A 12,737-nucleotide genomic window follows, 5' to 3' on the forward strand; every position below is an offset into this window, starting at 1 on the left:
CCCAGTATTGTAGAACAATTCCCGGACTAGCCTACTGGTTCTTTGGGATCTGCAGAAAACAGGCGGGGTGATCCCAGCAAGTTCCCTTCCCTTCTGGGCCTCTGGTTTCCATCCGTCTGATGAGGAGAGATGGGTTTTGATGACGGGCTTGTAGATCGTGTTTGGAGACCTTAGTAAGGGAAAGGGATTGCTCCATTGTACCAGGCCATAGCTTATCTCTATTTAAGCATCGAGTTTCCATAGAACACTGTATTTGAATAGAAAGATTCCACAGCTTTTTCTCACTGTTGTGGCCTCTCCCGTTGCGGAGCACAGGCTCCGGACGCGCAGGCTCAGCGGCCATGGCTCACGGGCCCAGCTGCTCCGCGGCATGTGGGATCTTCCCGGACCGGGGCACGAACCCGCGTCCCCTGCATCGGCAGGCGGACTCTCAACCCCTGCGCCACCAGGGAAGCCCGTCCACAGCTTTTAAGAAAAAGAGAGATTGTAAAACATTCGGCTAGGATCCCTAAGGTCCCTGCCAACCCTGACATTTAAAATTGATGAAGTCTGCAGAAGAAATGTGTCTTCTGATGTTAATTTTCGGTCCTTGGAAATTGTGGATGTGTGGGTAGATGGGGAGAGAAACCCTGAAATGGAGGATTCAGAAGGTAGGTAGAGATTATTGGTAGAAGCCGCCGCACTGTGAGGATCCGTCCTGTAATGCTGTCTAAAACATGAGCTGTGGGAAGTCGTGCCCTGTTCTCCTGCAGCAAAAACACTGTGATGTGCGCAGGCAGCCAGACATTGCCGCCCTCCCAGTTTTCAAGGACCAGCAAATTCACCAGCACGTTTCTGAAAGAGAACATGCGTTTTACTTTTTTAACCGGGATTCGGAGTTGTATAGCACATTTAGTCGTTTAGAACTATTGTATGAATCTGTGTGTGTGTGTGTGTGTGTGTGTAAATGAGATGAACCACATAGCTAGTATGAAACTTACTTAAAAAAACTGGCCAGGGAATATATTCATACATAGATGTATCAAGAACATATGCCATTAGGGTACTCTACTTCAAGGGTAACTGTTGACAATTATTGTATTCGTGCGATGTGGTCAAATCAAAGTTTCTTTGGAGACTGGGGTGGAAAAAAAAACACCCAAAGATTAAGTGTGTATCTCCATTGGAGTTATGGTTAATTGCTGTTTTCTTCTTTCTGCTAATCTTTAGACTCCAAGTTTTTAAAAATGAGCTTATTTTAACACTTTTGTAAAAAAATATTTTTAGTTTATGAAAGAGCTGCGTCTTTATCATCTAACAAATGTGGTTTTGGTCTTTGAGCTTTTCATTTGTTAGTAAATGATGCTTCAAGTTTCTCTTATTTAGTATTTAAAATGGTGAAAAATCATTTCTTTTCTATCAAGAAATCTCCCGGCGAAGCCAGCTGAAGAAGCTCAGAAACACAGGCAACAGTATGAAGAAATGGTGGTTCAGGCCAAAAAACGAGGTAATGGAGCTCACATGTGTTTGGTTATGTAAGTCAGCACAAGATTTTGTGTCTTTGTGGATATTTTCTCTTTACCTGATGGAGCTGTAGAACCTGAACTTTGGTGAATGCTTTATTTAATATTTTGAGATTTATAATTTTCATCAAAAACGTATGTTTCTACTAACTACTTATTCCTGGTTACTTCATTCAAGATAATAGCACTTTGAATTTACACAAGGAAAGAGACTGTGTAGGATAAAAGTACTAGGCTGGAGAAAGCTTTAGCCAGTGATGCTGGAGAGGCAGATCTCTTTCTGTCTGTGGGCTCAGTTTTCCTTATTTACAAGAAGATGTGATGGGATTTGACAAAGTGCCTTGTGACACCTAAAAACCCTATGATTCTTAGATGTTTAAAAAGTATGTATAGTAAAACGTGGGCTGTCTGTACAATGGAATATTATTCAGCCTTAAAAAGGAATGAAATTCTGACACACACTTAACATGAAGCTTGAAGACATTATTCTAAGTGATATAAGCCAGACACAAAAGGACAAATGCTGTGTGCTTCCACTTATATGAGGTATCTAGAAGAGTCAGATTCATAGAGACAGAAAGTAGAGTGGAGGTTGCCGGGGGCTGGGGAGCAGGGCGGGGTGTGTTTGTCGGGGGGTGAGAAGTTAGTGTTTCGTGGGGAGAGAGTTCCAGTTCGGGAAGATGAAAAAGTTCTGGAGATGGACGGTGGTGATGGTTGCATAACAATGTGAAAGGTACTTCACGCCACTGGGTGTACACTTAAAATGGTAAACTTTATGTTTTGTGTATTTTACCACAAAAAATGTATATATAAATGAAAATGCATGATATTTCTCAGAGTTGCTGTTATACCCTAAGAGTTATTCTTAAGCTGTGAGAAGTGAAGTTGCAGGTTCCATTGGAAAGGGTGAGGCGAGCACAGAGAGGCTTCTGGTGTGTCTGTTCCTGTTCGGTCTTTTGACTGGGGCTGTAGTTTCATGGGTTTGTCTATTTTGTGATAATTTCGTTAGGTTCTTATTTGTATACTTTTCTGTTTATACATTATACTGTATTACGTTACAGAAAAGCTTACTAAAAGGTGGATAACGCCTAAGCTTTCTAAACTCCGTAAGGTGTGAAATGAGTCTCGGAAGAGGTCAGGTCTCAGGTCTCTACTTCACTGCCCTCTTCCTGGTGTTTTTGCAGCCTGGCTCTTTGAGAAAAGTCACCTAGCTTGAAATCAGTGGATATCAGTTAATAGATGTTTCCTTCTTTTAACTGTGATTTCTAGAGCTGAAAGAAGCCCAGAGGAGAAAAAAGCAGCTGGAAGAAAGATGCAGATTAGAAGAAAGTATTGGAAATGCTGTCCTCACTTGGAATAATGAGATTTTGCCTAACTGGGAAACAATGTAAGCTCTCTAGACGCTACACTTCTTTGCAGAATTCAGGGGAAGCAGCTGTATTAATTGTAGCTCCTCTCACAGCCCCTGATGAAATTATCTGATAAGTTTAAGTTGCACAGAGTCTCCTTCCCCTGCCTTGGTTCAGCCCTTGCCGTTTCTCACCTGGTACTGTGACAGCTCCCCTCCCACCCCTTCCACTTGTCTTCTGCTCAGCAGCCAGAGGGATCTTCTAAGGCACGAATCTGTGTCACTTCCATACTTTACATTTCAGTAACTTCCTGTGACTCTCGGTGTAAAATTGGAATTGCTTGGCTTAGCCGACAGGACCCTTCGTGGGACAGCACGTGTCTTTCCCTGTAGCCTCACCTTTCATCTCTCCTTTGCTTGGACAGTGCCCTTTCCTTAGGGAGCCTCAGGGCCTTTGCATGTTCCATTCCCTCTGCATCGAGTGCTCTTGCCCTGTATCTCCTCATTCGGTTAACACTTTGTTCTTTAAAGCTCAGTCTTCCTTGGAGAAGCCTTTCCTGCCCTCGCCCTGGCTCCAGGTGCCTGTAGAGGACCCCGCTGGGTACACTGCATCTGTCTGCTCAAGTTTCTGTTGTCCTGTCTGAGGAGGGGCGCCGGGTGTGCTTTGGTGACAGCCCCCAGTAGCCGGTACACAGTAGAGTCCGGCACTGTTGTCTCCTTCGCGTCTGAGGGACAGCTGTAGGTCTTACCTCGTGCGTGGTCAGAATGGTTAGGGGCCGGTGTCTGGACAGCAGTCTTGGAGCCACGCACAGAGGCTGGTGCCTCCTTTTGGGCCTCCCCCTATCAGCAGGAGCTGGGGGAGCTTGGACGCCAGTTTCCTTTTTCTCTCTTCCAACCTGAACCGTGTGTCAGGTTGTTGGGGACTTGCTTCTGGCACTTACCTGGGTGTTACTCACTCCCACTGTGGAGGTGGGGTCCGGGGGGAGCAGAGATTGCCCTGTTGAGGCTCTGCACGGGGAACACACGCTGTGCCCAGAGCCTGCTTTTCTGGGCAGTGGGGCCCAGTAACAAGAGTTAAGGTCCTCAGAACCCTTGGACTGACTCCCTGTGTGGCTGCAGAGCCCTGGCCCACCCTACATTGACTGATGCTTGATGTGGTCCAGACGCGTGCATTCATACAGGAACTGCCGCTTAATGACCGCCAGCTGGGTGCCGGGCACCTTTCTGGTTTGTGCCACTTAATCCTCACAGCAGCCCTTGGGGGTCAGGGGGAAGGTTCCATCATCTTGGTTTAGGGAGAATGATAGTGAGAGGAGAAGGAGTTTGCTCCGGGTTCCCCAGCTAAGGGTGTTATGGGGCTGCAGCCCCGGTTTCTGCAGCGTCAGCCCGTGCTCTCCCCTCTGCGCTGTGCCGAGGAGCACCGTGTTGGGAGCCTTTGGCACCTTTATGTCTGTCCCGGTCTGTCAGCAGCATGTGTTCATTGTGACCAGCAGACCTCAGCGACTCTGCAGTTACGAACGTTCTGAGTTAGCAGAGCTGTCCTGCCGTTAGAGTTGCCTTGCCTGAGCGCTTCAGCTGTGTGTGTGCAGCTGTGCAGAGGCCGGCGGCTGTGCCCTCGGGCTCCCTTCTCGAGGCCCCCTGGGGCCTGCCCTCCATCGGCAGCTCTGCGGCAGTGCCTGCTGGCTCCGCACACCGTGCCCAGCTGCCTGCCGTTCCCGGAGCAGGCCGGCTTATTTCTCGTTGCTGTGCTTTCTGTGCAGAACGTCCTTCCCACCCTTCCTCTGCTTCCACTGCTACTGGTCACTGAGAATTTGGCTCCGCAGTAGCGCTCTGGGCTCCTGGTTTGTGGCGCCCATCTCTGCGCGTGCAGTGCCTGTGGCACACCTGGCACGGCAGTAACCCAGTGGAAGGTAGTCGTCGACCTCCTGGTCTGTCTGTCTGGAACGGTGGACTGTAAGCTCCCTGAGGCCAGGGGCTGTGACATAACGACTGTGCCTCCCCCGCTTTTGTGGTTTGGGGTTAAGCACGTGGGTAGACAAACATTTCGTCACTGAGAACAAACTCATAAACTCATGCTTCCGTTTTTGTCCAGGTGGTGCTCTAGGAAAGTTCGAGATTTATGGTGGCAGGGAATCCCTCCCAGCGTGAGAGGCAAAGTCTGGAGCTTAGCCATTGGCAACGAGTTAAACATCACCCACGGTGAGTGGCTTGCATGACCCTAGGCCTGGGGAGTCCACCCCTGGGTCCTGTGGCTTCTCCTGTCCCATTTGCCCCATTAGGAAGAAAGGCAGCCATCGCCACGCCGCTGTGTCTTCGGAGAGGCCAGGTAAGTGTGCCTTCCAGGAGCGGAGCCGGTGGGGAGCCAGGGCTTACTCCTGGGTGCTACAGTTATCTGGTGTCAGTTGAGAGCGGACGCCCGCCTTCTTCCTGATAGCTGTCACCTTCCCTGAGTACATGGGGAGCATACATGGGGCTCAAAGCTTTAGTGGGCTGAGCCATGTTCGGATCTCTTCTCAGAGTCCTGCAGAAAGCGAGCCTTGATGGGGACGTGAAAGTGGAAGGGAAGGATGTTTCTTTCTGTGGAGGTGCTGTATCTGGGGTACTTCTGGTTTTTTGTGACTTTTTTTTTTCCCTAGGCATCTTATACGTCAGCACCTTAGAGGGGACAGCATACTGTGCTAGGACTGGGTCCTCGAGGGTCTAGTAGCTTGAGACCAGAGGGAGGCGAGCTCTGTACCCTCCTTTCTTAGGGCTGTTTGTCCCGCCATACGCACTCGTACAGTTTGGGTGTGCTTCTCCTCCACCAGTGTGTTCACTGGTTCACTCCCCTCTCCGCCCAGCGCTCTGCAGGCTGTGACCCAGGGTGAAACTGACGCTAGGAGCTCATAGGCTTACAATTAAGTGCTGAAGAAATGGTAATCCTTCCTTTTTGCCTCTTCCTCCCTGTCTGCCGTCAAAGCTGCTGAGGGCAAGAGCGCCTTCCTTGTCTTGTCTGTATCAGTGCCCAGCTGTGGAGTTGGTGGTGGCAGTTTTCACCCTGTTGAAGGCCCCTGAGTTTAAAGTAGATTGATTTGTGTCTTCTCCGTGTGGCTCGGGCTCGTGTCGTTATTGTCATTTTTATTTTGTCAGGTGTTGATCTCACCACGTGCAGTGGTAGCCTTGGCCGGCAGTGTGCTCCGTCTTGAGTCATGACAGCTGGTTGGGTGAATGGGGACTGGTTTCCTTTCATTGTGATCTCCTCAAAGTTCCATTTTTTTCGGCTAATCCATAGCTGCCCCAAACTTAGCACCTGTGCGTGAGAAGATGCATAGCCTTTACCTTGTGGAAATGGCTTTTCCGCAGCTTCCCTGGAAGTAGATGTTTGGAGAAACGGATGACCATTTATCTCAGTCCCTGTTCTTGAAAATTTCTAAACTGTATCAACAACTCTACACCAGTTGGATGTAATGCAGGGAACTCTGTGTGTGTGTGTTTAATTTTTGGTGCTCACTGTTGGCTGCACTGATTTTATTTAAATTAAAATCCTTCATAGACCGTATCATCATAGTATATCAGGCTAAATGGCTAATTAATCAGTCACATGCCTTGAAAGTTTGTCTACATTTTGATATTGGCTCGTTTTATTTAAATTGTGTCTTTCTTGTGTAATTAGCTGCCTGGTGTCAGTTGCCCCCATAGAATTGATGCTCGGGAAGCTGGGGCCTCACCTGTCGTGCTTTCCTTTCCGTCACCCGAGCCCAGCACAGCTCTCTGTGCAGTCAGGCCCTCAGGAAGTATTTGCTGAATGAATGAATGAATGGGTGCCACCTTATTGGGTCCTTCTTAACCTCAGTTTTGCTGCATATTCAAGCCAATGAATGTGACAACACAGATGATCTTGAAGTCTGCTGTTGAGGCCTGGCATCGGATTAGGTTCTTTACTCGCGTCTTAGTTAACATTGGCAGCGGTCTGAGGGGCAGGTATTGTTGACCTTATTTCCCTACTGAGAAAGTCAGCCACTGGCTGACTCTGAAGCCTGTGTTGCGATTTGGAAGCCCCACGGTTTTGCTCTTTTTGTGGCTGTGCAGTTGGAAACTCACTGAAGGTCAACCTAATCGTACTGTTAAACTTCACTCTTTGGGAAGTCAGCCTTGTACTTTGAAGTTTCGTCTGGAAAGAAGGTGTGTTCATTGTTCTAACTCCCTCTCCCCCCACAGACACACGCCAGTAAAACCATGCGGGTGTTTTAAAAACTGACACTTTGAGCCATTTTACCCTGAGGCTGCCAGCATCTGTGCTTTAACTGTCAAATAACCTCATTTGGAAAGTTGTTGCCAGTGGTCAGGGGCCACACAGTTGTTTTCCTCCACCTCCTGCCAAAAGGAGCAAAGCTAAGCCCACCTCCTGGAAACTGGGAGTGGGCGGAAGTTCCCCAGACCCTCTAGCCTCCAGCTCAGCACACCTCCAGATTTGTTCCATAAGCATTTGAGTTAAGATGCATGCAGTCCTTCCAGGTGATGCCGTTAGTGTGAAGTTATATTTCATAGTTGTACTGCCCTTGCAGACTAGTGTAGATGGTAAATCAGATCCTTCACAAGGTTGGAAGAAGGTCATTCATCAAAATTTAGCTTGTTGGAACACAACAGTGTTACTAGAATTTAACTTGTATTTAAAAAAATAGCACAGACTGTCTGGAAGGCAGATGTGCTCTGCTTTATTTTCCAGAAATATTGATGGAGAAAATAAAGTGGTCGAAATTCTCTGGGTAGCTGCAATTGAAGTCTTAGTGACTGACTAGTGGTCGTTCGTGATCCAGGGCAACCGATGGCTGGGCGGCATGGGAGGCACCCACCAGACGGGTGGGCCAGCAGCGGCCTGGGAGGCCTCTCTCTGTGGGTTCCGTCTTTCGGGAGGAGTGGGGCACGGCTATACCCCTGGAGGTCTGGGTATAAAAGTGAGATTTGTGAGTGTGAGTTATTTAACTGTCGCCTAACTACCCAAAGAGAAGAATTATTGAAAAAATAAGTTCTGAATCTGGAGGAGATTTGGAAACTGTCTTGTGAGAGACCTGTCTTGATACGTCTCTGCCACCAAGAATCCTTATTTTTTGAAACTTCTGCCTGTGTTGCTTGCACCCCTCTCCCACTTTCAGGCAGCAAGTTCAGGAAGACTGGGCCAGGGGGTAGCGGTTCCATCTTGTCTTTATTTGAAACCAGATTTTCTGCTTGTTCTGGGCTTTCTGCTTGTTTCTCCCTTTCTTCATCAGTCAGGTATTCATTGATTATATTGATCTGTGTCAATCCCAGAGCTATTTGCTCTGGATACAGACATGAATGAGAGACCCTCATGGTCTTACCCCAAGGAGCTCACAGTCTAGTAAGGCGAGAGACTCACAAACACATCAAAACAATATCGCTTTATGGGTGGGTTGTGTAACAGAGTGAATACCGGGCATGGAGGCATTTTATGTACTTCTTTGTATATAGCGATGTCTATAGACAATAGAAGTACCTTCTGGCTACGTTGGGGGGATCGTTTTACCAGCTGTAATAAGCCTGTGGTGCGCAGTTGAACTGTAAGTATTTGAACGAGGCAGCAGTGTCTTCTCTGGTGTTTCTGAGGAGACACGTGTGCGCGTGACACTTACCCAGAGGCCTCTCTTCCAGAGCTCTTCGACATCTGTCTTGCCCGAGCCAAGGAGCGGTGGCGGTGCTTTAGCACGGGAGGCTCTGACGTGGAGAACGAAGGTATACATGGCGCTAAGCCCGGTGGGCTCCTTGGATCAGTTACGCGTATCATCATTTAGTACATGACAAGGAAGGTTTACTTAACTGAAGAAGTGGTTGGTGCAAATTTATAAAAGCTTCATGGGAAAGGGGATTTTTTAAATTTTTATTTTTTGGCCGCGCAGAGCAGCTTGCGGGATCTTAGTTCCCTGACCAGGGATGGAACCCCGGCCACAGCAGTGAACGTGCCGAGTCCTCAACCGCTGGACCGCCAGGGAATCCCCGAAAAGGGAGTTTTTAGAGCAAACAGGTTAAAGAAGAGAACTTTTATAAGAAAGATTATACGAGTCCCTGAGACTTGTTAGTGTCCTAGCATGCTGGAGGGTTGGTCATGACCGATATCTTTTCCTTTATTCACTGCTCAGTGATGTACAGTGGCCTGGCACCCGGGATTGCTTGAGTGTTGGTTTATATAGGAGCATCAGAGCTACTTCCAAAGAGAGAAGAACACTGCGTATTTCCTAGGTTATGCTTTTAGGATTTTCTGGGACACACGAGAATGGTTATGATTACTTCTGTTGGTTAACTAGTATCTTTTTTGCCGCTCTTTTTTAATACTGTCTGTGTGGTATTGGAATTTAAAAAATATAAAGCCAGTTATTCATAATTATTTGTTAGAAATAGTACACACGAGTGTTATACTGCAGTAACCCACACATATTCTACGTTCATACCAGTGATGTTCTGGATTAAATAATGATTCTTTTGGTGTTTTCTGTGTCTGGAATTCATTTGTGTCTGTTCCCTGACGTGCCCTTACTTCCACTGACAGTCGTTGATAAAAGGTAATTTCAAATTAGATTTTGATTTCAGACTCTAGAAAATGTCTGATGATGAGCTAACATTAGATGGTGCTCTGAGATTTTTACTCTTAAAGCAAGAAATCCTACAAACTGTTGATCCTGTTGGTTCAAGTTGTAATTAGGCTCGTGTGCTTCTGAGGAACTTCCTTCCCTTGTTTCATTCTTGTAAAAGTTCTAAGCCTCACAGTTATTCCACACACTCACCTCTGAGAGGTGTAATGACTCTTGATCTTTTGACAGATGCTGGTTTTTCAGCAGCAGACAGAGAAGCCAGTCTGGAGCTAATTAAACTGGACATTTCCAGAACATTCCCTAATCTCTGCATTTTCCAGCAAGTAGGTGGTGGCAGTGATTTGTTGCTCTAAGTATGTTTTGTCTAAAATTCACAGATGTCAAATTGCATGTATTTGTAATCAAGTTTGAAAAGTACTAGGGATTTTTGTTGGGAGGGAGGGTCCTTTGTTAATACAGTTAGACTTTTAAAAATAAGGGTAACTGATCCTTTCCAACAAATATTTAATATGACTTAGGAATACCCAATCTGATTCTGTCATGCCCCTGTTTCTAGCATCATGCCTTGTACATACTAGGTAACCAGTAAAGGACAGTGGAATAAATTACAACAGATCAGTTAGCGCCCACCTAGAGTGAGCCGGGAGGTGCAGAGCTTAGACACAGCTGGGCTTTTAAAAAATGTGGCGTGTCCCAGGTGCTCTCCTGGTAGTACATACGGCAGCCGGGAGAGGTCGGGGACGAGGCATCAGGCATGCTGTCACCGAGGAAGTGGCTCTTGGGCTGTGGTTGGACTAGGTTTGAATTGACAGCCTGACCAGAGAATGGGAAAGACATTCCAGGCAGAAGGAGGACCAGAATGGAAGCATCAAACAGCTTATGGTTCAGGGAATCCCCAGTTCCTTTTGGGAGAGGGAACCTCGCTAAAGGAATGAACAGGGAGGATACAGCTCAATTCCGTGGACCCTACTAACTAACTGGTGGCTGCTCTGTTTGAGGTAGGAACCAGCTGCAGGGCAGTCCCTGCTCTGGAGGAAAGAGAGTGTAAGGGCAGAACTTTGAGACACACTTGGAGTGTAGCCAGGAAGGGCCGTCACAGAACTGGGACAGGGTCTGAGAGGGTGCTTGCACCCTGTGGGCACCGAGGTCCAGCCTTTCCCAGACCCAGGCCCCAGAATGTTTTCCGTGGAACGTCTCTTGGGGGTTCGGCATCACTGACTTTGAGAGTCACCGGGTGATTAACTTGGTGCTGAAAGACGTGTTCAGAAGAGGAGGAGAGCTTTAGGGATCTCTTTCGGGTGAGGCTGGGGACAACTGGCTTTCCTCTTCGCTCTGGCTTCCTTTAGGCGTGTCTCTCTCAGTCTGTGGTTCCCAAAGTTCTAGATTTCATAAACGGGCGGTATTGAAAACATCAAAGGGGGGTGTGGGGAAACTATGAAATGTCCAGAGCAAGTTAAGGACGTTTAAAATAAGGAACTGCCATCTGCTGGCACCATATTTTCACCAAACAAAGGCCATTTAGCCCCAAAGTTAGAGGGACGTAATCAGAAGGGTGGTGGGAAACCTTGTAAGTTAAGAACGTTTAGCTTTAAGGAAAGCTCAGGATAGTGCTTTTGCTTTTTCTCATTTGGCCTTAGACCAGATTTCACTTGGTGATAGTCGACACTAATCCTCGGGTGGACATTTGACGCTACCGCAGGGTCCCTCCTTGTCCCCCCTTCTCTTACCCGCTTAGCCCTGGATGTCGTCTTTTTACCCTCCCATTGCTGTTTGCTTTTGTCCCTCTGTGGTTCGGAAGTGCTTCTTCTTTTTATACGTCAGGATGGGATGGCTGGGCCATGGCACTCTCGTGTAGCCACACGGCGGACGTGCACAGTGAGCATGTGACGTGGGCTGAGCCCGTCAGCTCCGTGTCTTCAGACACGTTCGCATCAGTGCGAGGCACCTCTGTGCTCAGTTAGGAAAAAGAAATTCCAACACTTAAATTTTTGGAAGAAGTTACAGGAACAAATGGAAATCTTGGAGGGATGGAAGAGCTGGAGAATGCTTAGAATAAAAAGGTGGCTATTAGGACTTAAGAATCAGAGGGGATCTCCTGCACCTGCCATGCTGAAAAATACAAAAGAAACCCAGACAGTGGCCGTTAGGGCAAAGGAGGCAGAAAGGGTGGTCAGGAGGGGGGCGTGCCGGGGGTGGGGGGGCAGAGCGCCGGTGGGCACGCACCGGCTCTGAAGAGCCTGGGTACCTGGTCACCTGCTGAACTTGCCGGGGAACTACAGTCACACAGCAGCAGCCAAGCTAAGGGAGTTGTTCTAGCGCAGGGCTCACACCTGGCCCACCAGCTCAGCGCAGCTTCGTAGGCGGAGCTACAGATGACCTGGTCAGCTGTGGGTCGGTAGACAGCGTTTGTCCAGTCACGCGCTACGCGCCGAGCTGCTTAATAATGCTTGGCCACGAGGTCTGCTCAGAAACAGCAGGTGTGCCTGGTGGCGGCGACATCCATCACCCAAGCACTAACACGGCTGACGCATGTCTTTGGTGTGTTGGTCCCTGTAGGGTGGCCCGTACCACGACATGTTGCACAGCATTTTGGGCGCTTACACTTGTTACCGACCGGATGTGGGTTATGTAAGTGAACTTTTCCAATATTTTATAATGTTCTCCTCTAGAAAGTCACAATATTGCCCGGCACATCGTAGGTGCGGATGTCGGGTTGAATGCCATGTTTTGTTGGGTATGGAAAGTCTCACGGTAAATGACTTGCCTCAGTTTCCTCGTAGAGAAATGGAGCTGACATGGCCGCTCTGTGGCATTGACTACATTTTAACTGGGTTTGATTTTCAGTTTTTGCATGTGATTTTTTTTTCTCAGCGTTAAATCAGGAAAGCTTTTAGCAATAACAGTTTTTAAAGCTATGCTGCTGACGTTTCTGTGGCTTAGCAGACGTGTGCATGCATGGCTTTAGAAAGAGTGACGTGTTCGCTCAGACGTACATTTCTGCGGCACCAGGAAGCGGTACATTCTGCAGGGCAGCGTGTCAAATGCAGAGGTGGGGGCGGTTACGGTTTCCCACGTGTTAGGGGTGGGACTGAAGGAGCTCACACAGGCGGCTGGCGCGCCAGGGCGCTGGTTCCGAGTCGGGGCGGGCCGGGATCCATGAGGCTGTCGGTCCAGCCTCTGGTGGGTGGCGATGGGTGGGCGCAGTGTGGGACCTTCCAGCGTGAGGGTGCTTGGGTTCCTCTTTCAATAAGATGGAAGAGCTGCTCTGACTGTGGCAGCTGCCGTTCGTTTAACGCCCCTTTCTCT

The 12,737-nt window shown here is 48.2% G+C and overlaps 1 protein-coding gene across 4 annotated transcripts in view; it reads left to right on the plus strand.

Moving 5' to 3' along the window:
- Window positions 1-12,737, plus strand: part of TBC1D14 (TBC1 domain family member 14) — a 103,233-nt gene that overhangs the window by 69,741 nt on the left and 20,755 nt on the right. For all 4 annotated transcript variants that reach the window (XM_060013028.1, XM_060013026.1, XM_060013027.1 and 1 more), the window contains 6 exons: window positions 1,404-1,486; window positions 2,772-2,889; window positions 4,943-5,049; window positions 8,497-8,577; window positions 9,660-9,754; window positions 11,988-12,059. In XM_060013028.1, coding sequence (XP_059869011.1) covers window positions 1,404-1,486; window positions 2,772-2,889; window positions 4,943-5,049; window positions 8,497-8,577; window positions 9,660-9,754; window positions 11,988-12,059 — 556 coding nt within the window. The remainder of the gene's footprint in view (window positions 1-1,403; window positions 1,487-2,771; window positions 2,890-4,942; window positions 5,050-8,496; window positions 8,578-9,659; window positions 9,755-11,987; window positions 12,060-12,737) is intronic.

The sequence above is a fragment of the Delphinus delphis genome, chromosome 5 (assembly GCF_949987515.2).
Source record: "Delphinus delphis chromosome 5, mDelDel1.2, whole genome shotgun sequence".
Classification (NCBI taxonomy): Eukaryota; Metazoa; Chordata; class Mammalia; order Artiodactyla; family Delphinidae; genus Delphinus; species Delphinus delphis.